This window comes from Lissotriton helveticus, chromosome 9 (genome assembly GCF_964261635.1).
Source record: "Lissotriton helveticus chromosome 9, aLisHel1.1, whole genome shotgun sequence".
In the NCBI taxonomy this organism is placed as follows: domain Eukaryota; kingdom Metazoa; phylum Chordata; class Amphibia; order Caudata; family Salamandridae; genus Lissotriton; species Lissotriton helveticus.
Genome location: NC_136070.1, coordinates 180,581,891 through 180,604,631, shown reverse-complemented (window position 1 = coordinate 180,604,631; position 22,741 = coordinate 180,581,891). Strand labels below are relative to the sequence as shown.

The 22,741-nt window shown below is 42.1% G+C and overlaps 1 protein-coding gene across 2 annotated transcripts in view; it reads left to right on the top strand.

Annotated features, from left to right (window-relative positions):
• The window catches only part of SOS2 (SOS Ras/Rho guanine nucleotide exchange factor 2), a 358,219-nt gene extending 336,035 nt beyond the window's left edge, over positions 1-22,184 (top strand). For both annotated transcript variants that reach the window (XM_078659714.1, XM_078659715.1), the window contains 3 exons: positions 1,040-1,084; positions 11,051-11,160; positions 20,424-22,184. In XM_078659714.1, the coding sequence (XP_078515840.1) occupies positions 1,040-1,084; positions 11,051-11,160; positions 20,424-20,933 (665 nt within the window). In that variant the 3' untranslated portion in view covers positions 20,934-22,184. The remainder of the gene's footprint in view (positions 1-1,039; positions 1,085-11,050; positions 11,161-20,423) is intronic.
• The last annotated feature ends 557 nt before the right edge of the window (positions 22,185-22,741 follow it).

Genomic DNA, 22,741 nt, shown 5'->3' with positions numbered 1-22,741 from the left:
GTGTTAAAATGTAACTGTGTGTGTACTATATTGACAATTCTTATTCATTAAGGTAAGAGTTACAAACTATGATTGATGTGAAGAATTGGAGTTGTGACTGCTTTGAATGTTATGTTCTTCCATGTGCACTGTGCTGAATAAAGACCTCTGTTATTGAGAAAATACTGATTAAAAGAAGTGTTATGAAAAGAAAGAAAAACAGGGAAGAAAAAGAGGGAGAGGTTTAGCGTCCCTGTGGAACAGAAAATTCTGTAGTCTATTCAAAGCTGGATTTTACCTTGGCAGTGAAGTTGGCACTCAATATCCTTTGTAAAGTTAGTTGTGAGTGTATGTTGATGGGTAGTCTGTTGGATGTGATGTTTTGAATGAGTATCTTGGCAGCAGTGGGCTTGATTGTTTTAGAGTGGGACATTGGCAGTGAGGGAGGGTTGGATAAGTAATTGGAACTTGTTTTTGAAGATAGAGTTGGTCTTTAGAATTTTAAAACATTGAATTTTGCTTAATTAATGGTATTGATGTCACTAACAGCTTGTGGGTAATTTAAGGAAAGGAGAGGAAAGTACAGCCGTTTCAATAAGATAACCTTTGGCAGCTGAATCTTGGAAAATGAAGCAAGAGATATGTAGGTCTCATTTAATGGGCTGGGTCATCAGGCGGAGCATCTTGGAGTGTGATGTTGCACTGTGTTTTGAGCATAGGCTCTGCAATATGGACCGGTTTCAGGGAGGGTACATTCTTGCACATTTAGATGGTCACGTTTCAGGGTCAGATACCACATGATAAGTTCTGGCAGCATGTAGAAAGACTCAGTAGCAGGTGAGCATAGGAAAGCAGTTTTGGAGCAAGTGTTGTGCTAGTAGGTTTTATATGTCAGTCAACTTGAAACTGGTAGGTGAATTAGGACAGAAGTATATCATTTAATCAAGAGTTAACTTGATGTCTAGGTTTAATGGAAACTGGCATGCTAATTGTGAGCTGTTGACTTGAGGTGCTCAAACTCAAAATGAATTCTTATCCGAGGTCTGCGTTTTCTTTTCAGGAAGTAATCACAGCATATTTGCTCCGGTACTTCTGCCACATTCAAGTGAGTAGAATTGTGACTGTCTTTCAAAATGTTTTAACATTTTATAAAATTTAGACCATGCTAAATTTGTGTCTTTCAACTTTACTACATACATGTTAGGATAGTAATTGTGAAACAGGATAATTATCACTAAGTTATGTGTGATAAATAGAGCTACATGACCCAAGTACCCATTATAATTGATTGGTTGTTTCAATGTTTTTCAACACTTAGTTCTGTTTCGGACACTTCTGTGTGCTGATTTGTAGGATTAATGGGTTTTGTTTAAAGTGAACAAAATAAGAAATATTAAGAGAAATATTACACAATATTTGAGATTCTAATAAACTGGTTTCAGAAACAGCCAATGAAATGGGGTCAAGTATTTTAAATGTGACATTCGTCAGCGAAAACTTTGCAAATAAAAAATGTTTAGTTGAACACAGCTAAACAAATCAAACCACAGTGTGATTAAAAAACAAACAAAAAAATATATTTTTTCAGAGGCATATCTTATAGCCAGTTTATGTCACAAAGGATTTAGATACAGTAATACTCCAATTGCGTCTACATGCTTGACACAAGATCGCAAACACTTCTATAACAGGAGGAAATATTGATGAAATACTATGTAAAAATGTTGATCCCGAGTAGTCAGTGGAAAGATACTTTACAATAAGAGGCTTCCAAGGGAATGTCTAATAGGAAAATGTTATGCCATTGTTGGCTGCCCTGGTGACCAAGTTTTGATATCTTCCAGGTGTCCTCGTTTTTGGAAACTGACCCAATTCCATTTGTCTTCTAGTTTTTTTTTGTTTTTGCTTAGTTCTAATATAAATCTATGTGACTATGTAATTCTTCCACATTATGTTTCAATGGTGAGTGTCTCCCTTATAATTTAATGTTCTGTTGATATTTCCTCAATAATTTGTTTTAAACAATTATTGAAACGTATAAATCCCTATAATACAAAGGCAGACTACAAATGGTGCAGGAGAAGACCCACTTTGTTCTGTTTGCTTCCTCTCCATTACTCTTCCATCACTTGTAATTTGTTGTCCTTATCTTTTGGATATTCAAGCTGTGGGTGAAAAAAGTTTTCAAAACCTACTATTGCTGCAAGATACTCCTGATTTTCTGGTCCCTCCTCTTTCACTTTTAAAAATGGAGTAATGTATGTCAGGCATGTGGCATGGCTTGCTGACTTATGAGAAGGACATTCTTGGCTAAGTAACTTGACCAGGTGATCCCAACTTTTCTTTAAAGTATATTGGTACTTTGATTTCCAAGACTCAAAACTGTAGACCTCCCACTTGTAAAGTTGGAATACAAGTGTGTGCCAAAAATGCAACTATATGTCATGTTTGCTTTTTTTGCTAACTCTTCATACTTGGTGACTCTGCTCTGGATAAATGTGATAGATGCTATATCTATCAGGAGGAGAGGTGGGAGTGGTATTACACTTGCTATTGGGTGTGTTGTCCTGAATTTTAATCTGATGGGTTCATGTTTATTCTGTGCAGTAGTTTAACGACTGTTAATTGCAAATCTTCTGATGATTCCCAGAATGGAACTAGTAGCATATAAAAAATTCCACTTAATGGCAAAACCCCACCAGCTGTATCTGGTAGTGGTAACTGTTTTGTCACCTCCTGCTATCTGTGTGAGGGTGGTCCCCACAAGTACTAGCCTTCAGATGCCCAATCCAGAAGTGTCACTATTGTGAGTACCTTGGAAATGTTTCTAGTTGCAAGACCTGGGATCTCGATGGACCAGAAAACCTACTCAAACCTCATAACATCCATAAAAACAGTGTGGTACTGCTAATGGTGCTCCAGCCGCAAAGCCATAAAAAACAAAGGCATTCAGGGGTTGGTCAGGATCTCTGAGCTGCCTGTAACACTTCTGCCTACAGAGGTTAATCTGTGCAGGATCACACTACTCTTCCGTCCTTACAATTATTGCCTTGTTCTGGGGCTGCTGTGCCCTGTTAAGGAAAAAAAAGCTCAGTACCACTCATGTGTACTTGTAAATCACACAGTTCATTAATGGAGCATTGGGGTTTTAATTTTCACTTTAGGGCTTGATATCAGGTTCTTTCTTGTATGCTCTTTCATTCTAAACACTTCAGTGGATAAGCTTCTCATGTGTCCACTTGGAAACAAGTGGGTGTTTCAACCCTAAAAGTTATATGTCCTCTGGTCATCATCAGGGTCGATATTCAATTTAGTGAGGATGAGTGCAGAAAGTGTAATTCAGTTACCCAGTAAATACATAGTTTGATGGTGGTTAAAATAATTTAATTGGCAATAGGAGAAAGATGGTCCAAAAGTCCCTTATTCATTGTGTGAAGAGAGAGTTAATTTGCTGATTGGTTCGCTGCATGTATGGCTGTAAATACGCATGCTCTGCATAATACCACCATCTAGTGTTGGGTTTGATGTGTGCAAGTAGTTTTTCTTCTAAAAAGTCTTTAGAGCCATGAGACAAAGTGACTCCTCCTCTTGGTGATAATACGCATGGACATTGACTCCATTGTTAGATTTTCTTTCCGCTGTCTGGTTCGGACATGTTTTGTGGCACTCCGGTTCGAGACCGTCTTCGGTTCCTTTTAGGTCGCTATAAATGTCCACCCTCGTTGGTATTGTTTTGGTCGCTTTTTCCATCCTTACGTCTGGAAAATCAGATAACTTTTGCCTGTTGATTTGATGTTTTCCCATCACGGCCTTTGGGCCTCGCACGTTCAGGCCTCCTCTTAGTTTCACACAGCTTTGACAGAGAATGCACTACTAATGGAACTAACTCCATTCTGATTCTGCCCCAGCTGGCAAGCAAAGTACCCGAGAATCGACTTCCATCAGATTTGCAACCTGTGTCTGCCTCCTGATTATCGTTTAGCGGATTATGAAGCATGTTGATCTTTCCGATCAAAGAAGACTTATTGGGGGACATTTGCAGACAAATGCAGTGCAAGGAGATCAAAGAGATGCCTGACATCTTCGGTTACAATGTCAAACAGGAAGAGCTTCATGAGGCCTCTGCAGCGGAGGAGAATGCCTTTTCCATCCATGATTCCAAATAGGGCTCTGCTTCCCATTCCAACCTCAACTCTGGACCCCAAATACAAGATATTCCATCGGGGCAGCGGACAGTGAGTACACCTGCACCTTTTCCACCTCCCCAAAAATATTTGGTTTCGACCGCTGCTTTGGCTCGCGGGCCGCCACTGCCAGAAGGCCATGATAGGCACTGATCATCTGCTTCGGGGTGCCACGTCCTTGGGCTCGGCACTGAAAGCCAAGGTGCCCCCACCGAGGGGATCGGACTCGCCACTGAGTTGAACATGGTTAAAAGATAGAATCCCTTTTTCTGCCCATTTTCTCCAGCATATACAGTGTTTACTCACGGTCACTGCTTCTTTGGCTCCGAGCAAGCCATTACCGCTGCCTTCTGCTCAGTGCCAAAAAAAGAAGCCTGCTTCGGCACAGAAACCTTCAGCACAGAAACCTTCACCTTCCAAATCGAAGTTGCCTACAGAACCCATCCTCCAGGTCATACAAAAGAGGCTTGATCTGAAGCAGAAAAAGCTACATATACAGCCTTAAACTGGCTCTATTTTAGCCCAAAGCAAACACAAGGAGATGACGGACGGAGTGCTGACATTTTACAGAATCTCACCCCCTAGTCACAGGTCTGGGTTGAATCGATCATCGTTCTTCAGCTCACTTCGCCACCCCAGTTCAGAACCAGCCATATGCAAATCAGTCTTGACCCTGTTCCTCAGGGGAACAGTCCAGTTCGAACTGCCAAGCCAGGTCTTCCCTGAACCAGAAACAAGCATCCTGGGACCGGTTTCGGGGTAACACCCCATATTAGCCAGGCTAGCTTGAATCCAGTGGCAAAGTGAGCAGGGGACAGACATCTGGGCATACCCTGCCAATTTAGGGTGAACAGAGCAAACACAAGGAGATGATGGATGGAGTGCTGAAACTTTTCAGAGACACACACTCCAGTCACAAATCTGGTTTGAATCCATCATCGTTCTTTAGCTCACTACGCCACCCCATTGCAGACCCAGCCATATGCAAATCAGTCTTGGCCCTGTACCTCATGGGAACAGTGCAGCCCGAACCATTAGAGAGTCAACCGTATCTAGGGGCCATACTCGAAACACAATCAGGGGTAGCGTACACAAATATGGCCAGAATTCAAAACATCCAAACACTGATACAGCAGTTTCAACCCAACAATACATAACAGTCAAAACAGTTATGAGACTTTTAGGCATTATGGCACCTTGCATAACCATTGTCCCACATGTTCGACGACTATAAATGCTGCAAGAATGTCTGGAGCGCCAGTGGTCTCAATCACCAGGTCAGCTACAAGATCTGTTGTTGCCGGACAGCCGCACTCATCTCCCTCTGCAGTGGTGGAACACATGAAATTTATCAAAAGGGGAAGCCACTCCTCAACCCTGTTCCCCAGATAATTCTCACAGCAGATTCATCCCTTACAGAATGGGGTGCTTACCTTCCGGTCCATACAGTTCAGGGTCTCTGGGATACCAATCACCAGGATATCCACAGCAACTACCTCGAGCTTCAAACTGTTCACATAGCATTGAAAGCATTTCTAACACACCGGACGGACAACATGACAACAATCATCAATGCCTCGCTAGCACAAGGTCACATCCCTGATTGCCTAAAAACAGTCACCCCTATCCTAAAAAAACCAACAGCTAACACCAACTTCTGACCAATAACCAACATTCCCATGCTAGCTAAAGTCTTAGAAAAATGTGTTCAGCAACAACTAAACCAACACATCGCAAATTTCAATCTACTGAACATCCACCAATCGGGATTCAGACCTGACTATAGCACAGAAACAGCCATCCTGCACTTTAAGCTCTGGACCACAATGAAACCAGCCTACTAGTCCTACTCGACCTCTTATCGGCTTTTGACACGGTCAATCACGACAAACTACTAAGAAGACTAGAATACAGGATGGGTTTATCTGGGAAAGTCCTTCAATGGTTCAAATACTTCCTGGAAAACAGAACACAATCGAACATGATCAACAAAAATCTTTCCGCTTCCTCAACTAACCTACTAGAAGTTCCACAAGGCTCTAGCCTATCCCCCACGCTATTCAACCTATATGTCGAACCACTTACCGATCTACTACAGCAGGCGAACATCTCCTTCCACATGTACGCGGACGACACCCAACTGTACATCAAGATCTCCTCCATCAAAGAGACAAAGACAATGAATCTAGCTCTCGAAAAGACTAAGGAAAAAAGATAAATGGCTAACGACCAACTTCCTCAAGCTCAACTCACAAAAAACAGAATTTCTTCTAATCTTCCCACCTAATTACACCACTGTGACAAAGGAATGGATCAACATAATCACTGCTCTGAACTGCACGCCGACTCTGGTTGAGTCCACCTTATCACTTGGAATCACACTGGATAAGAACCTTAACATGCATAGTCATATCAACCTGTTGGCTAACAATGCCTGGTTCCACCTCCGCTATCTTAGAAAAATGAAGACATTTGTCGGGAAATCGGACCTCAAAACTCGAGGCTTGAATACGGATGCACAACCCTCTCAGGGCTTCTCAAAATCTCTACCGCCCCTCTAAAAGCCTGTCTCAATTCCGCAGCAAGACTCATATCAGGATCTAGGAAATATGACCACATATCACTACACCTAATGGCATTCAACTGGCTACCCAATGAAGCTCAAATCCAGTTAAAGATGGCTTGCATCACTCACAAGGAGCTACATCACAACATCCCCCAGTACCTAGCCCAAAAACGTACCTTATCGCGAGGAAACAGACACTCTAGGAGCGCAGACAATCTACTTCTGAAACCCTCACGTTTCAACAAGACTAAAACCTCCAACAGAGCATTTTCCGGAGCGGAACCAAAAATATGGAACTCGCGTCCTCCATACATTAGAAAAATCTCCTCTACGCCTCTCTTCAAAAGGGAAGCAAAATTATTCTTGATGAGCAAATTCCTACCTAAATCTACAAAATTACGACCCCAGCTGTACAACCTCCTAAATTCCTCTACTCTAGAGTTAATGAGACCGCGAAGCGAAGACCAACACAAACTCGATCTTGTTTTTTTTGGTTCAGAACAATTCCCACTTTCCTTTTGGATAATTTGTTATCCATGAAGCCACAAGTGCCTATGGTAACGGCCACTTGCTTCGCAATGCTTAAATGGCAAAAAAAGATTCTTTGGCTGATCCCCATCTCTGCACAAAGTACAGTGATTCAAGCTCTTATTATCTCCAGACTATGCTATATTTGGAAGCCGAGAAAATTACTATTCGTCGATTGCAGGTAGTGTAGAGCTCTGCTGCCAGGCTTCTTTATTGGCTGCCCAAATTTGCTTCTGCCTCAAACCTTCCTTATGTTCTGCATTGGCTTGCAATCTCGAATTGCATCAAATTTAAAGCTCTATGCTACATGTTCAAGGCGGAAGCGGAAGTTGGACCCAAATACATCTTAGATCTGGTTCGCCAATACCATTCATCTCAATCTCTGCAGTCCTCGCAACAGGCCCTGTTTACTGTACCAGGTTCTGCCTGTCTCGTATGAAGGGGCACTCTTTTGCATATTTAGCCCCAAAACTCTGGAATTCCCTCCCAGACTGGCTGAGAAACTGTACGTCTTTTTTAGCGTTTCACAAGTGCCTGAAGACCTGGCTTTTTAAATAATTCAGGCTGTTCTCTGCATCCTCTCCTACTGCCAGGTGCCGGGAAACCCCTTTGGGGTAGCTGTCTGCACTATAAGTCTTAAACTAAACTAGTGCTGTAGATTCACATGCTTCCACCCTTCTCCCCGGACACCTGTGGCCGTTGCAGTTCCTTTACACTATTTCATTTGCATGGACATCTCTTCACTGCGACTTAGTTTCACTCCATTCCCACCCGTCTACTCGAAAACAATCTAACAATTGAGTCAATGCCCATGCGCATTATCACCAAGAGAAGGAGTCACTTTGTCTCGTGATTATAAAGACTTCTTCGAAGAAAAACAACTTGCACATATCTGGACCCAACTCTAGATGGTGGAAGTATGCAGATCATGTGAATCTACAGCACTATGTGCCACTAACAGATACTTAAAGGGTAAGTAACATATTCCTATTTGTTAAAACATTTGAATTGTTAGTCATAGTCCTGTTTGCTGAATGTGTTGTGGTGGTTCAGATGGTGTGCACTCTCCTGCTATTGCTGTCAGGCGTTGAGTTCAGAATAATAATTAGTTTCTCTTCCAATTCCTTGCCTATGAATCGAGGTTGTTCAGAGAATGGATCATAGTCCTGCTCTCCAAAGCCCACAATGCAGTAGTGCAGATACTGTACATATAATTACTTTTGGACATTGAATGCAAGAGTAGCTGCACTTTAGCAGCTTGCACTTAATAAAAATGTGATCAACTGCACATTCCGAGAATTCAGTGGTTTAGTGTGTACATGCAGGCTTATCTTCAGAATATTTTCCATACATTCCAGCAAACAGGATGTGGTTTAATTTGAAAGCAAGCCCTTGCTTTCACTAAAAAATCAAGTTCTGGAGAAATGCATAATGGCAGTCAACCACTTCCTTGAATACCATTACTGTCATCCAGCACAAATAGAAAGTTTACACTCTATAGCTTTAAGGTGAGACATGCTGCAAAGTACTTTTTCCCGACACCATCATATTTCTTAAATGTGAGAAGGTGGGGTGAGAAGTCTTACACCATGCAGACAAGGATATCAATGAACCTGCCTCCAGTCACACTGAGCCCCTCTGTGCGTTCATGTACAGGCACCAGAGTCTGTACAGGAGATATGGAAACTCCTAAACTTTCTAAATTGTTAATTATCCTCAAGAAGAAGAGAGCCCTCATTTAACTCAATTAATCTTGGAAGAAATGTTTTAGATGATCACTGGCATAAATCTGAGCTGTTGCAGCTAGAGGACCAGTAAGCATCTCAAGACTGAAAAGATAATTTTCATAAAAATGTGCATCTCCAATATCTCATGTTTGTCTTAGGAGGGTAGTGCAACATCACTCGTGCTCCGAACGTGTGCAAGTAGCTGGCTTCTGATTTAATTTGCATGAAGTACACCTCAACCTTTACATTTCTTTAGTAAAAGCACAGTATCTGAGGAGACAGCCAAAAGTCTACAGTTAGCGTACAGTACACCTTTACAGGACAACCTTTTCCTTAAACATGTCTGCTAGTTCATTAGTAAAGGCTTAAATTTATAGGAGCTCTTATGGATATTTAGCTCTGCATGACATACCTTCCTGAAGAAAGATAAAGATGTTTAACCAATCCATACCCCTTTTCATTTTGAGGCCTCTTTCCGTTGCATGTTTTTTTATGAGGTGACAGTGTCCCCTACTTCCATAAGTTTTCCTCTAAGAGTATTCCAACCCATTTCTCTGTCCGGTGAGAGCCACATTCAAACAAAATATTAATTTCAGAAACTATTAGGTCACCCACCGGCTCCTCGGATAACAGTGAGAACTATATGGCTACGGAGCTCGCAGCCATGATTTGCCACCCCCAAACAGTGATAAGCTCAGAATGAGATGCTCCATATCAGTCGTCTTGTATTGAAAGCAGTATGTATTGGAATTACGTCATTCCTTCTACAGGAAAGAATTGTCCATATTTTACAGAGAACTCGAAGACAAAATTAGGAGGGATAGTCTCTTTCCCATTGCCACTTAGTTCTGCTGTGGAGGTTGGTAGTTCTATGGAGAATCTACCCTAATAATTACATTCTAGAGGTGGAAAAAAAACATCTCGATAGTCACTCTCGCAGGTTACGCTATGCTACATACAGATAGTAGTTTAATAAGTCGATCTTTCAGCCTCTTTTTATCAAGCGGGGATATCTTCAGTCAGCCTCCCTTCTAAAAGCAGCAGAAAATTTCCTGTACAAAACTCTCTATCAAGTTTAGATTTCGCCATATTTGGCTGTTTTGAAACTGAATAAAACAAAAGCAAATTGGTTTGAGAACACTGATATCATATAGGGAGAAAAGACACAAATGTCTTTTCTCCCTATATGATACCTTGGTACTCGATGAATATTTTGAGCTCTAAATGTCGAGTCTTAAAAATTAAATAAACGGAAGATCGCAAACAACTACAACTAGTATGGGAATTAGACAGATTACTCATTTAAGGTACACCTGCTTTTTATTTGTCATGACTTTTACATTTGTATTTTCAATTACTAAAGCATACTTGTGACTCAAGAACTACTTGATTGGATTGAAGTTATTATGTAATGTATGTATGTATGTATGTAACTATTTGTTAAAATAATAACTATATTTAAAGCATCTTTAAATCCTTAAAAAATTGTATTCGCAAATTTAGTAACTGGGGGTTCGTTCTCTGCTCGACCCATGGTATGAAACTTAGTTTAAAAGTAGAAATGTGTAATGTTAGTCTTGCCAAATTTAGGATGCTTTTAAAACGTCTCCCGCTTCAGGAAGATCACAATGTTGACGTTTTAAAAAAGCACGTGGAAAAACCCCATTAAAATCGTATGAAATTTCTCAAGCGAAAGAAAGGTTTTATGGGGAGGGATTTCATCTTCAGAGAATTTATGGAAATGTACAACCCCTGCATATCTTTGTTTTAAGAACTTTCTTCACATATCTCTGCTTAAAAGCAGGTACATCGCGCCAGGGATTGATTATATTCTTATCAGATTGGTGATATCAGTGCTTATGTCTTTGGCAATGATTGTTTCAGTCTGATAGTTCAAGGCACCGAGGGCTTTGATACATTTCTTGTTCCAGCCGTGCTCTGGTATTACAAACCATTGTTTATTTGAATCCTAGTTTTAAATAAAGCACGTTTCTTGTAAGGATACATGTATTGTCTCAGAGGCATTAGGACAGTATTCATAAAGTTTTACAATGTGTACTTTTTAGAATCTTTCTTCAGTTCCTGTGGCAGCTTACATCGTCTGAGTGAAGAGCCTCTGGTTCCTCCACCTCTTCCACCTCGTAAAAAGTTTGATCAGGATACTTCAAATGCAAAGGTAAGCCAACACTTTTTACTACCTACTCTGCAGTTGATGTCTGTAGTTAACAGTTGAGCCTCATGTGTGTTCTAAATGAGAACCAACTTATAATGTGAATTGTTTTGTTCTCTTGCTTGTGTCTTCTTGGCATAGTCTTTCCTACTCACTCTCAGCTGGCCTTAATGTATTGGTTACACTAAGATATGAAAGTAACAACTATCATTCTTGAAATATATGGATGGAAGATTGCTTGGGGGGGAGACAGGGTGGTCTTGTAAATAAAGGCTGTCATGATGGTTTATAAATCCTACCTGAAAAAAGACATGCAAGTTAACACAAGTTGCAGAAGTCAACTGAGGGACATGTACTCAAGTTTATTATTCTTGTTTCTCTATTCTTTCAGACCTAGTAAAAGTCTCGGCTTTGTCTGGTACTTTTATACATCTAGGGACCAGTGGCATACGTGTATTGACATTTCAAAAAACGTAATATATTTTTTTAGAATACGTCTCTATTATTCTTAGTAACTTTATTGATTCTCTCTAACCTCCCCTATATTAGGCTCCCGCAATCTCAGTACCTAGAGCAAAGCATGTTATATTTATCCTGAAACGCCATGTTCTGGTAACTCTCCATCTTCCTGTGAAGCCAAAATTAACTGGTGCATTTGCAGTCTTAATCAGGAATCACAGTAATAGGTGCTGGCTTGAAACACTTAAGTAATGTTGCTCTGTAGTTGAATCTGCTAACAGCCAATCCTTTTTGACTCCTCACCATCTTTTAATTCCTTTCCTCTGAGAGTTTAAAAAAAAATATGACTAAGGACTATTTTCATAACATTCAAATATTTCCCTTATCTAGCTGCATCACACCATATCCAATTATCCAATCTATCATGACACTTAGATTACATCAGTGTAATTTATCGGAGTCTCCCTAAGTATCTGCAGTCAGTTTATTTTCATTTATTCAAGGTAAGGGAGTACTTAAACTAAGTTCTCAAATAGTTCTGTTAGCCAATTGTACCCATCTAAATGGATTTCAAAGCTATTTGCTCAGCACTGCATGCCATTTATAAGGACCGACCTACATTCATGTGCAATTATCTTTTTGCAGTCTCTCGAATAATCCTCATCTTTACTATTGACCATTTTCGAGCAAAGAAATGGTGTCTGTTCTGGCTGTAATTATGTGTAATCTTGTACCTTTGTGTCTGAAAAGTTTGACAACTACTGAGTCTTAAATAGGAAACCGAAAAAAAATCTGCCTACTCTTGTGTTCTTGCTGGAAAGACAGCTACATGAGGCTCTTAATTTTGGAAGTTAGTTGTGTGTTGCAGTTCTCCCGTCAAGAGCAGCAGCAAAAAGCTGACAAGGGCCCGACACTTATTTCTTTTTAACAAATTATGCTCTGGCTAAGGTTTTTGCCTTTTGAAACCACAAATAAAGCCTAGAACTACCATGGAAGCAATACATTTTTCTAGAACATCCTAAGGGCCTTCACCGAGACCTGAGGAATGCTAGAAAGAAGAAAGCCTTATTTTAGATCTTTCCTCAAGGGGAACATAATATATTTTTTGCAGTGATGAAGATAGATTTTTGATCTGCAGCTGAGCAAAACATATACTCTGGGAAAGTATCTTTGATGATGACTGCAGTTGAACCAGTCCAAAATCCAGTCAAATATGTGCTTGACTGGCTGTGTTTGAAAGATGGAAGAAGCTACACAGTGGGGTTAACATCATAGTATCCAGGCTTGTGAACAGCCATTCAAGGAAAATGTGCCTTCCATATGTTCATGCTGGGTTATATTTAGTGTACATTAATTTCAATATTTAGTCAGGTTTCAGGTTTTAAAGTCTTTATTTCGATTTATCAAATCATAAAAGACAAAATAGATTAAAAAAAAAAATACAAAGGAATATAACCAATTCGATTACAATAAAAGAAAAACAAGAGCAAAACATTTCATATCGAATAGATAAAACAGGATTAAATTTCAATCGACAAGTAAAGAGGCCTGAATATTTTATAAAAAAATTCATTGCATAAAAAAGTCAACTTCACAATTCAAAATTGCGGACAATGGACACTGGTGATGAGGCGTAGTCGTAGGATAATTTAGCAGCTATATACTCAAGCTAAACAGATTATGACCAATTTGCAATATATAACCTTTGTGCTTGGCGCTAAGGCATGATGGTTTTAAGCCTTAGAAGCCAAGCCCATCCCAGATACTTAGCCAAAGTTATCACAAAGAGTTCTGAAGTATTAGTTCTGAGCGCCCATATTGCTTCCATCGCTGTTTTAAATGGCAATTTTTTAAACAAGGGTTTTAACCATTTCTTTCGGGGTGCTCCATACCTTGGGCAGGCAAAGAAGAAGTGGCCTTCTGATTCAATATGGCCTGGGCAACATGTACAATAGGGCGATATCCCTGTGGACCGTTTATTCAGGAAAATGTTTAAGGGCAAAGCGCCCACTCTGAACTGATGGTACAGCTTCTTATCTAACGGTCGAGATATAACATCCCAATATGGCTCTCTCGATAAATCTACTTTGAATGTTAAAAACCTGCCTGTAAGGCCATTTTTGTTGGACAACAGGACTCTATTTAGGCGGATAGTGGCCCAGTATAAAGATTTAAATTCGTCTTTGGGTGGGAAAACATTTGATTGTGGGGATGTCCAGAGGTGTTCCAAACCCATATCTTTAAGAATGGATTTGACAGCAGAGAACCATGGTATTTTCGCTGAACCCCTGATAGACCTGACTTCCGACAGTGCGTCTGCAAAGAGGGACAGGTCTGGGGATGTCCATATCCGTCTCCACAGTGCCACTAACCTGAATCTTGCCATCTCGTTAATAGGAGGGGAACCAAGGTCCAGACAAAGGGGGAGCAAAGGTGTAGACTGTGGGAGGCCCACCAAATTTCGAAGGAATCTGCATTGAATTTTAAATAAGTTAGACAAGTCCATATGGCCCCATAGATCCGCGCCATATAAAATGGCTGTAGAGATTTTAACATCATAGATCTTAAGGGCCGGTAGGACCCGTTTTGTAATTGATTCCTTCTGCTCTTTGACGAGACAACCCGTCAGCCTGGCAAGTTTAAGATGTTGCGTATTAATATGATCTTTCCATCTTAAACGGCTATCAAGGGTAACCCCTAAATAGGTCATTGTATCCACCTGTTCGAGGTTTGCTCCATTCAGCTTCACTGAACTCCGAACTAAACGATTCTTTGTAAAAACCATAAATTTTGTTTTCCCCACGTTGATTACCAAATTATTGGTGGCACAAAACTCCTCGAAGCGGTCCAGAGCCCGCTGGAGCCCGCCACGTGTCTTCGAGAGGATTAAAGTGTCATCTGCGAAGACAAGTAGCGGGAACCTCATCCCTGCCAACATTGGTGCGTCAGTAGGGGTATCCATGAAAAACTTAACGACTTGGTCGATAAAAAGGAGGAAGAGGGTAGGGGCCAGGACACACCCCTGACGAACACCTCGGGTTACAGGGAATGTTTCCGTCACTTGTCCCTGACCCCCCCACCTCACCCTCGCAAAATTGTCCTCATGGAATCTTACAATGAGGTCCAATAATTCCAGTGGGCACCCCAAACTTTTCAGCACACCCCATAGCCTATCCCTAGGCACCAGATCGAAGGCGGACTTCAGATCGATAAATGCAGCATAGATGGTGCCACCACCCAACCAAACCTCCTTCCAATAGATCAGGCAGAATCTAAAAACCTGATCTATGGTGCTCATTCCCGATCTGAAGCCCGCCTGCATGGGTGACAAGATATTCTCCATTTCGATCCATCCCTGGACCCGTCCCAGGACCATACGCGCCACTATCTTTTGAATCGAATCGATTAAACTGATAGGGCGGTAATTGCCCGGGATGGATTTATCACCCTTTTTGTAAATTGGGACGATCTCGGCCCCTTTCCAAGATCCAGGGACTAAAGCTCCAAGGGCCAATGTGTTAGCTATCCTAGTAATGTACGGCAGCCACAGGGTGGGATTAGATTTAAACAGATCAGCAGGGATCAAATCCATACCGGGGGCTTTACCTCGGAGAGTCAGTGCCAATGCCAACTCGGCCTCAGCAACCGTGAAGGTAAGTTTTTCACTTTGTGGGGTCAGCCTGGATACATTGCCTAAGCGGTTTATAGTCTCATCGTTGCTACCTTTAAACTGGGCCGAATAAAATAAAACCCAATCCTCAAGTGGCACATTATTTCCCGGAGTAGAAGAATCTATATTTTTGCCCCATTTGACCAAATCCCAGAACCTTTTCTGATTGTTGGTGGTGGAGGCCTCCAGGAGGTCTGACCAAAATTCATCCTCCCACTCCCGTTTAGCTTTACTAAGATTTTTTTTATAGTAAAGTCTAGCAGCTCTCACTCCAACCATGTTCCGAGATTTTATGGCAGAAATGAGAGCTGTATGTGCCTCTCTACATTCCTTATTGTACCATTTTTGGGGCAAACAATTACTTCTAACAGCAACATTTCCACATGGTTTAGATAACAGGGTCTTTACATTTTCAAAACAATTGATATGAACACCCATCACACTATTGGCTGCTTCAGTATCCACCCCCGTTATATCTATTTGCAACATTTCATTAAGTGCATTCTCAACTACGACATTAATATTATTTAGTAAACACTCATCTTCCATAACCCGTGACCACTTCAATCTCCTCTTGTCGTTGGTAAGATGAACGTCCCCTGTATAAGTGACAGATGGTTCCTCGTGTCTGTTTAAATCCGGTGTCTTCAGTAATAAGGACAGTGGATTGTGATCGCTTTCCGGGCGCTCTAGTACTGCCATGTCGATTAGCAGAGCCCAATGTTCCATGTCCAGTAAAATATAGTCAATGCGGCTCTGCCTCTGGCCATTATCGAAGGTACAATTTCCCTTCACATCCGAGGCAGAGCGGCCATTACATGCACGGAACCCATTTTGTAAACAAAAAGCCATCCAAGACACTGCAGCCTCTGTTACTTTAGCCTTCTTCTCCACTTGTAAGTCTGGAACACCCCATACAGCATCATCTTCCATAATCCATGGGTCTCCCATATCTAATACTGGTTCTATAGTACAATTTAGATCGCCAGCAAGAATGGTAGTAATGCCTCCGCCCATTTTCATTATCATATGATCAACAAGTTTCAACAGGGGTGGGCTTCGACCACCAGGCAGGCCTCTTGCATAGATATTAACAATGTTCATAATTTGCTTGCTCCCTTTATTTATTCTGATAGCGAGGAGATCTTGACTCTCTACCGGGAGCTCCATTGGATAGAGGCCCAGGGATTGTTTTACCCAGATCAGCAAGCCTCCTGCAGCCCGCCCTTTGCCTCCTTTGATTGCGGGTTTGAAAAAATGTATGTAACCCAACTTATGGACAGGCTCAGTTGCCCATGTTTCCTGCAACAGGATAATATCGTAATTGTCCATAAAGTTTGACCAATCCGTAGACGCAAAACGCGCCTTAATACCCGCTATGTTCCAGCACAAAATTTTTAGACAATCTTTCAGGTTATCTGGCAACAGAGGGTGTAGGGGCTGGGCAGATCCGTGAAGCACCCCTGTATTAGCATTAACCACTAGTTTCTTAACACGCTCTGCTGGGGCGTCAATAATTTTTTAAATTTTATTGTCTATCAAAGACCCCTGGGTAGCAAGGTATGGTCGAGGGCTGTTTAATACTACTGTGCGGCCTCCTACCCCATCTACTCGATTGGTTAATTCAGTTGGGCACACCATGTTATAATCAGTGGGTTCTAACATTGTCACACTACCAATCAGAGACTCACTAGAAGAATCATTGAGTCAATCTATAGCTTCTAGTCCAGAGAGGGGGCCAAAACGATTAAAAAGAAAGGGGCGCTGGTAGTCAAGCGGGGTTAATGCCGGGGGATGTCTTGCAGCAGGACCTTTACGAAACAGTGGGTAAGATTGAAAAGGTATTTGCCTGCGCGGATAAAAATAAGATAATGCTAAAGTTTGTACATCCCCCTGCCTTGCAAACCTAGGTTCTCGTTTAATGACATCTACCACCCATGAGTCTTTAAGCGAAATAAGGATGCAATCTCCTTCTAGGTCTTTTGCCTCCGGCCCAACCCAATCTACTCTCCTCACATACAATATCTCCGTGGGGGTGGAAGGGGGTAGCGGGCGATTTTTGTTCAGCCAGAAAGTGACTTTATTAAAAAGGTCGCCATAAGATTCCCTTGCACCCGGTTTTAATGGGGCTACACCGGTCAAAACGATGGTATGTAGGGCTGCTTCAGGTGGAAGATCAACACTGGGAGTATTTGGTCTTTTACGCCCCCTCTCCCTATGATTGGAAGAAGCAGTACGTTGGGCTCTTGAGTTACTTGGAGAAGGGAGATTTAAGTTAGGTTGTATAGGAGGACCCATAGTTTGACGCCCACCAGTGTTTTGTTTAACCACTGGTTTTGATTGGGGCTTTAATACCTGAGTTTGAGAACCAGCTCCTAAGGAGTTAATAGAGATGGTTTTGGTTGTTTGGCCCCCTTTAAATGCGATGTTATTCATTCCTATGGTTTTATTGGGGGCAATTTTACCTTTATCCATATTGTTGTTATTACTAGGAACCCTACTGGGTGCTGGTACAGCAATAGCACCCGTATTATTTGAACCAGATAATGCTCGAAGCATCGTATGGTTTAAATGGATCAAATCCACCATACTATCAATTTTAGTGGTCATAAGCCTGGTCCGCTCAAGGATTGGTATGAGTAATGTTTTAAACATGGCCTCCATTTTTGCCAGCAAAACCTCATCACTATTGAGGCACATGGGACAGGTGGTTGAGGAACCCAAAGCCAAAAGGGTGGGGCATAACATGTTGTTGTGCGTTGAGGGTTTTAACGGGTTTGGGTGAGGCTCAGGCCCCTGGCCCCATTCCCCTTGAACTTTATGTACTTCATCAATGTTTTGCTTTTTTCCCCCTGACATTCCAAAATCCCGTTTTCTTTTTTTAGTATTAGGGCCAGAGTTAGATATAGGGGAGTAAACATTTTCAGATGATATGGACATGTCGGACTGGTTGAGGGGTGGAGTTCCAGTAAGCTGGCTAAAATCCTGCTCCTCGCTGATCAGCGAGTCATTATCCTCCACCCCCACCCCCTGTGTATCTTTGGTAGTATTTACACTATTCATTTCTTCCCTTATTTTATCCCTAGCTTGGCTATCCCCAATATTTTCTGAATGGACTATTGCGTCTGTAGAGATGGTATGGACACAATTGAAGGCAGCATGGGGTACAGAGGGTGGAGGGGAGATAGATGAAGCTAAGGCCCCCAATGAGGATCGCTTCCCGTTAATTAGGTCTATTGACAATCTTTTCTCGACCATTGCGATTTCCTTTTCTAAGATACCAGTAGCCCGTGTTATAAAAGCATCCAAGGGGCCAGAGACGACGCCATTAGAAGTATTAATTTGGACAGAACGTTCCTTCCCTGATCTTAGCGGCATTTTATACGGTTTTCTTAGCGTCCAGGAGGGGAGGGCCTACGGGGAAGGGGCGAAAGAGGAGGGGCCCAGACCAGACCGCTCAGACCTCGAACGGCCTCAAACGGCCCGCTCTTTGCCCGGTCTTCGCCCCGGTCGCTCCTGCGCGCTCCCGCGCAGCGTAGGAGCCTTGTATTTGTGAGTCAAAAGGGCCAATGAGCTAGGTGAAAGGGGGTGGGGCGAGGCGGTCAGGGAGAGCGGGGCCAGGTGACTCGGCCACTCACGCACACCGGGACTCCTGGGAATGCGAGTCCCGGTTGCCGCTCGCAGCCCTTTGCCTTCAAGCCACACCCGAAGCACCAAACACAGGGAATCCGAAGCGGGACCCGCGGAGCGGGTTCCGCGAGGCGTGGGTAGATTAGCGAGCCTTCGCTGTCAGTAACGCCGTCCAATCTGGTCAGTAGCAGTGTCCCAAGGAGCAGTAAGTCCGAGCCCCTTTTGCAGCAGATGGGGGTGGGGCGAGGCGGTCAGGGAGAGCGGGGCCAGGTGACTCGGCCACTCACGCACACCGGGACTCCTGGGAATGCGAGTCCCGGTTGCTGCTCGCAGCCCTTTGCCTTCAAGCCACACCCGAAGCACCAAACACAGGGAATCCGAAGCGGGACCCGCGGAGCGGGTTCCGCGAGGCGTGGGTAGATTAGCGAGCCTTCGCTGTCAGTAACGCCGTTCAATCTGGTCAGTAGCAGTGTCAGTCAGTTGTCAAACAGGCTATGGTTGAACTCTGACGAGTAAAGGCGTATGTGAGAGCTGCGGCTCTGGACCTCAAAGAGTTTGAGTAGTAGTTTGAGCAGCACCTATCTCTGGCCATCCTAGGCATGCCAATTTTGAAATAGGTATACCCTGAAACGACCTTCACATTCCTTTGGCCTGTTGAAAGTGTCATCATTTTCAGCTGAAAATCAGGATTTTTTTTGTTAATGTTAACGTAAGGGTGTTTTCAGTGTTATAGTGTAGTAGTTCATTCAGGAATCGCTGTAGACCCACTACTGTCCTATCTAACAGCCTATTGTTATGTATGCAGAACAAAACTATAGCTGTTTGGGACCTTTTTAGCGTCTGTGAGGAGAGAGAACCTGAGGTATACACACAAGGGCCTTGCTTCTGGGCTCTGCTGGACTCAATTAGTTTGGACTCCTGTGGCCTCTAGCCTACCCATATGCAGGCCCAATTGGTGTTTTACCACCCTGCTATGGCTGTCAACAACAGCGGAGGCGTTTGACAGTTGTTGACACAGTAGTCAATAGATAACTCCATTGAATGCTGCCGAAGTCACTAAATGGGCAATACAGATTGAACTGCTGCTTGTCAGTTGTCTTGCATTGTAACAAGAAGTGTGTCAGAATAGAAATTAAGGAAGTTATATTTGGTCTGGAAAATAAATACCTTTATTAGGCTACTGGATTTGCAGATCTGGGAGGGATTATACAAATTTGCACAACAAATTTGCCAAGACACTTGGAGCAAGAAAACGTATATATGGCCCTTTTCACTGAATATGTATGTAATAAACATGTGGTATGAGCTTGTCGGTATTCTTTACAAACCTGTTTGCAAATTGTACTTTAATTAGTAATAAAAATCTGTCATTCGTTTGTTTTAGGTTTGCTAGTTTTCAAAATTGTTATATGCTAATTCACACTTTTCACACCTGGGTATCATAGGTTAATGCAGTGTGCTTATTCGTGAAGATCTTCACTGTCCCATAATTTTCCTTTTTCCATTTCAGGGAAATTCCAGGTCAGATGATGACCCACCTGCAATTCCGCCTAGACAACCTCCGCCTCCAAAGATACAACCCAGAGTTCCTTCTTACAGCTCTGTCTTTGATGGACCATTGCACAGCCCACCTCCACCACCTCCAAGGGACCCTATTCCAGACACTCCTCCTCCAGTACCACTGAGGCCTCCAGAACACTTTATAAACTGTCCTTTGAACCTACAGCCGCCTCCAGGTGGTCGTCATCACAGAGATCAGGACTGGTTCAGGGAAACCAGCACTTGCCCCAACTCGCCGAACACACCCCCAAGTACTCCATCTCCCAGAGTGCTGCGTCGCTGCTGTGTGCTTAGCACTAGCCACAACAATCTTGCTCATCCCCAAGCTCCACCAGTCCCACCTAGGCAGAATTCTAACCCTCAGTTACCAAAACTGCCACCAAAGACTTACAAGAGGGAACTTTCTCATCCTCCTTTACACAGACTTGCTCTGCTTGAGCACACAGAGGCTCCTCAATGACCACAGCCATAATAGTCTTTGACACTGGAATACAACGCAAAATGTTCCCATTTTTATTTATTCATTGTAAAAGGAAATGTATTATAATACTTTAACAAAGAAAGCTCTTAAAGTGCAGTTCATCAAAAACAGATGGAAAATCATTGGAAACGAGTCATACACTACATGATTGGAGCAGTCCAACAGCATATGACCCTCAGGTGATCAGCAGCATTGCCTCTTCTCGGATCCTCAGTGCCCACCTTTTTGCCAGTATAAATAATGTACACTTTGCACTGTAAACTACACTAAATTTGAACTGACATCAGTTAATTGCACTGAGCAAAAAAAGGTGCGTTTGTTGAATTTTTCTAATGTGAGCACGAGTGGCCTTTCTGAATGGTGGATTACACAGGCGTAAACACATGGTGCGTTACAGATTTCGACCTTCTGTGGCCACTCACCACCCGCTTTTCTATAAATCCAGGAGGTCTGTGAATGGGTGGTGCGCCATTCTCAGACTTGTCAGGCCATGTCTTAACAGCTCCATCAATGTGCTGCTGAACAGAAAACAACACAAGTGGATTGAAAAATAAAACGAAGATGTCAAAGTGCACTATGTTTGGTTGTTTTTGACAACTTTTTTGAACAAGGACTACCTAGCCCAGTGATTGAAACAGAAATTAGCATTAAAGCATGCATCTTATTCAGATGTGCCTTTTTGTTTTTTCAGGCAAAGGTGTCTTAAGCTAATGAGTTGCCTACTGTTTTGGAGAACAAAGCTATTTGCCATGAATGTACAGATTTGTTTATATTGTATATTTACAGATAATGATATTAACCTGTATAAATTTTAAGTGATGACTGAAGGCATACTACTATACAGTATAAGATTACGACCGATTCATATGGTCCATTCCACAGACCAATCCAATGGTTTGAGAGCAATGCCTAACCAGAATACTCATCACATTTTCCTAATCCGTGCATTTTTACAGGTACAAGTTCTTTTTTGAAACTGGTGTTATTTGAATCAAGAAACTACTAAAAGCTTTATTACATTCTAAAACCGACGGGTGAATTCACTTGCTGGTAGAAGTGCTTGCAATTCTAACCAGCTTGGGAGTCTGTTTTATCGGTAGTACTGTAGCAACATTTGTAAAGTGTCAAGAACCCTCATTTTATCTACTGGTCTGTGGCCTTTTACTGTGCTTTGTATGAGTGTTCTTAACAAAATTAATAAATCACCTCAGTCTTACTTTTTAAGAGGTATGACATTGTGTTGAGTTTTTTTGCAGGGATCATAGTGTATTTTGTTTCTGCTTTTCATTGTTGTACTCGCTATAATTTGAATCGTCATTTGTTAACTTCCACACACTTCCCGGTTTAGTTGTCTCTTCTACAAAGTCCTATGAACCCTAAAGTATTTATTTATACCCTAAACATGTGAATTCTCTAGAGCAAATCACTCTAGAACTTTTTCGATTTGGCTGTTTCTCATTCTTTTGTTTAGCCTGTTACCAAAACAATTGATAGCTGTTAAATCAGTGTTTTATGTGGCGGTATTGCACAAGCATGTGTGTGTCATAGGTGGTACGCCCCATCACATCCCCACATATATGCATGACCTCACTAGTTCTTTTTCTGCCAAGTGTTGTTGATTGGGTCCTGGTTTTCTTCCGATCATCAAGTTACTGCTACATGTTGATCTTTGTTCTTATCCCTTTATCATATACATCTTGTTTTGTCTGGTGTATTTAATGCAGCCATACATGTTGTATATCCAAATGGTTGTAGCTTCTGCCCCATATAACCTCAATTTTCTGTGC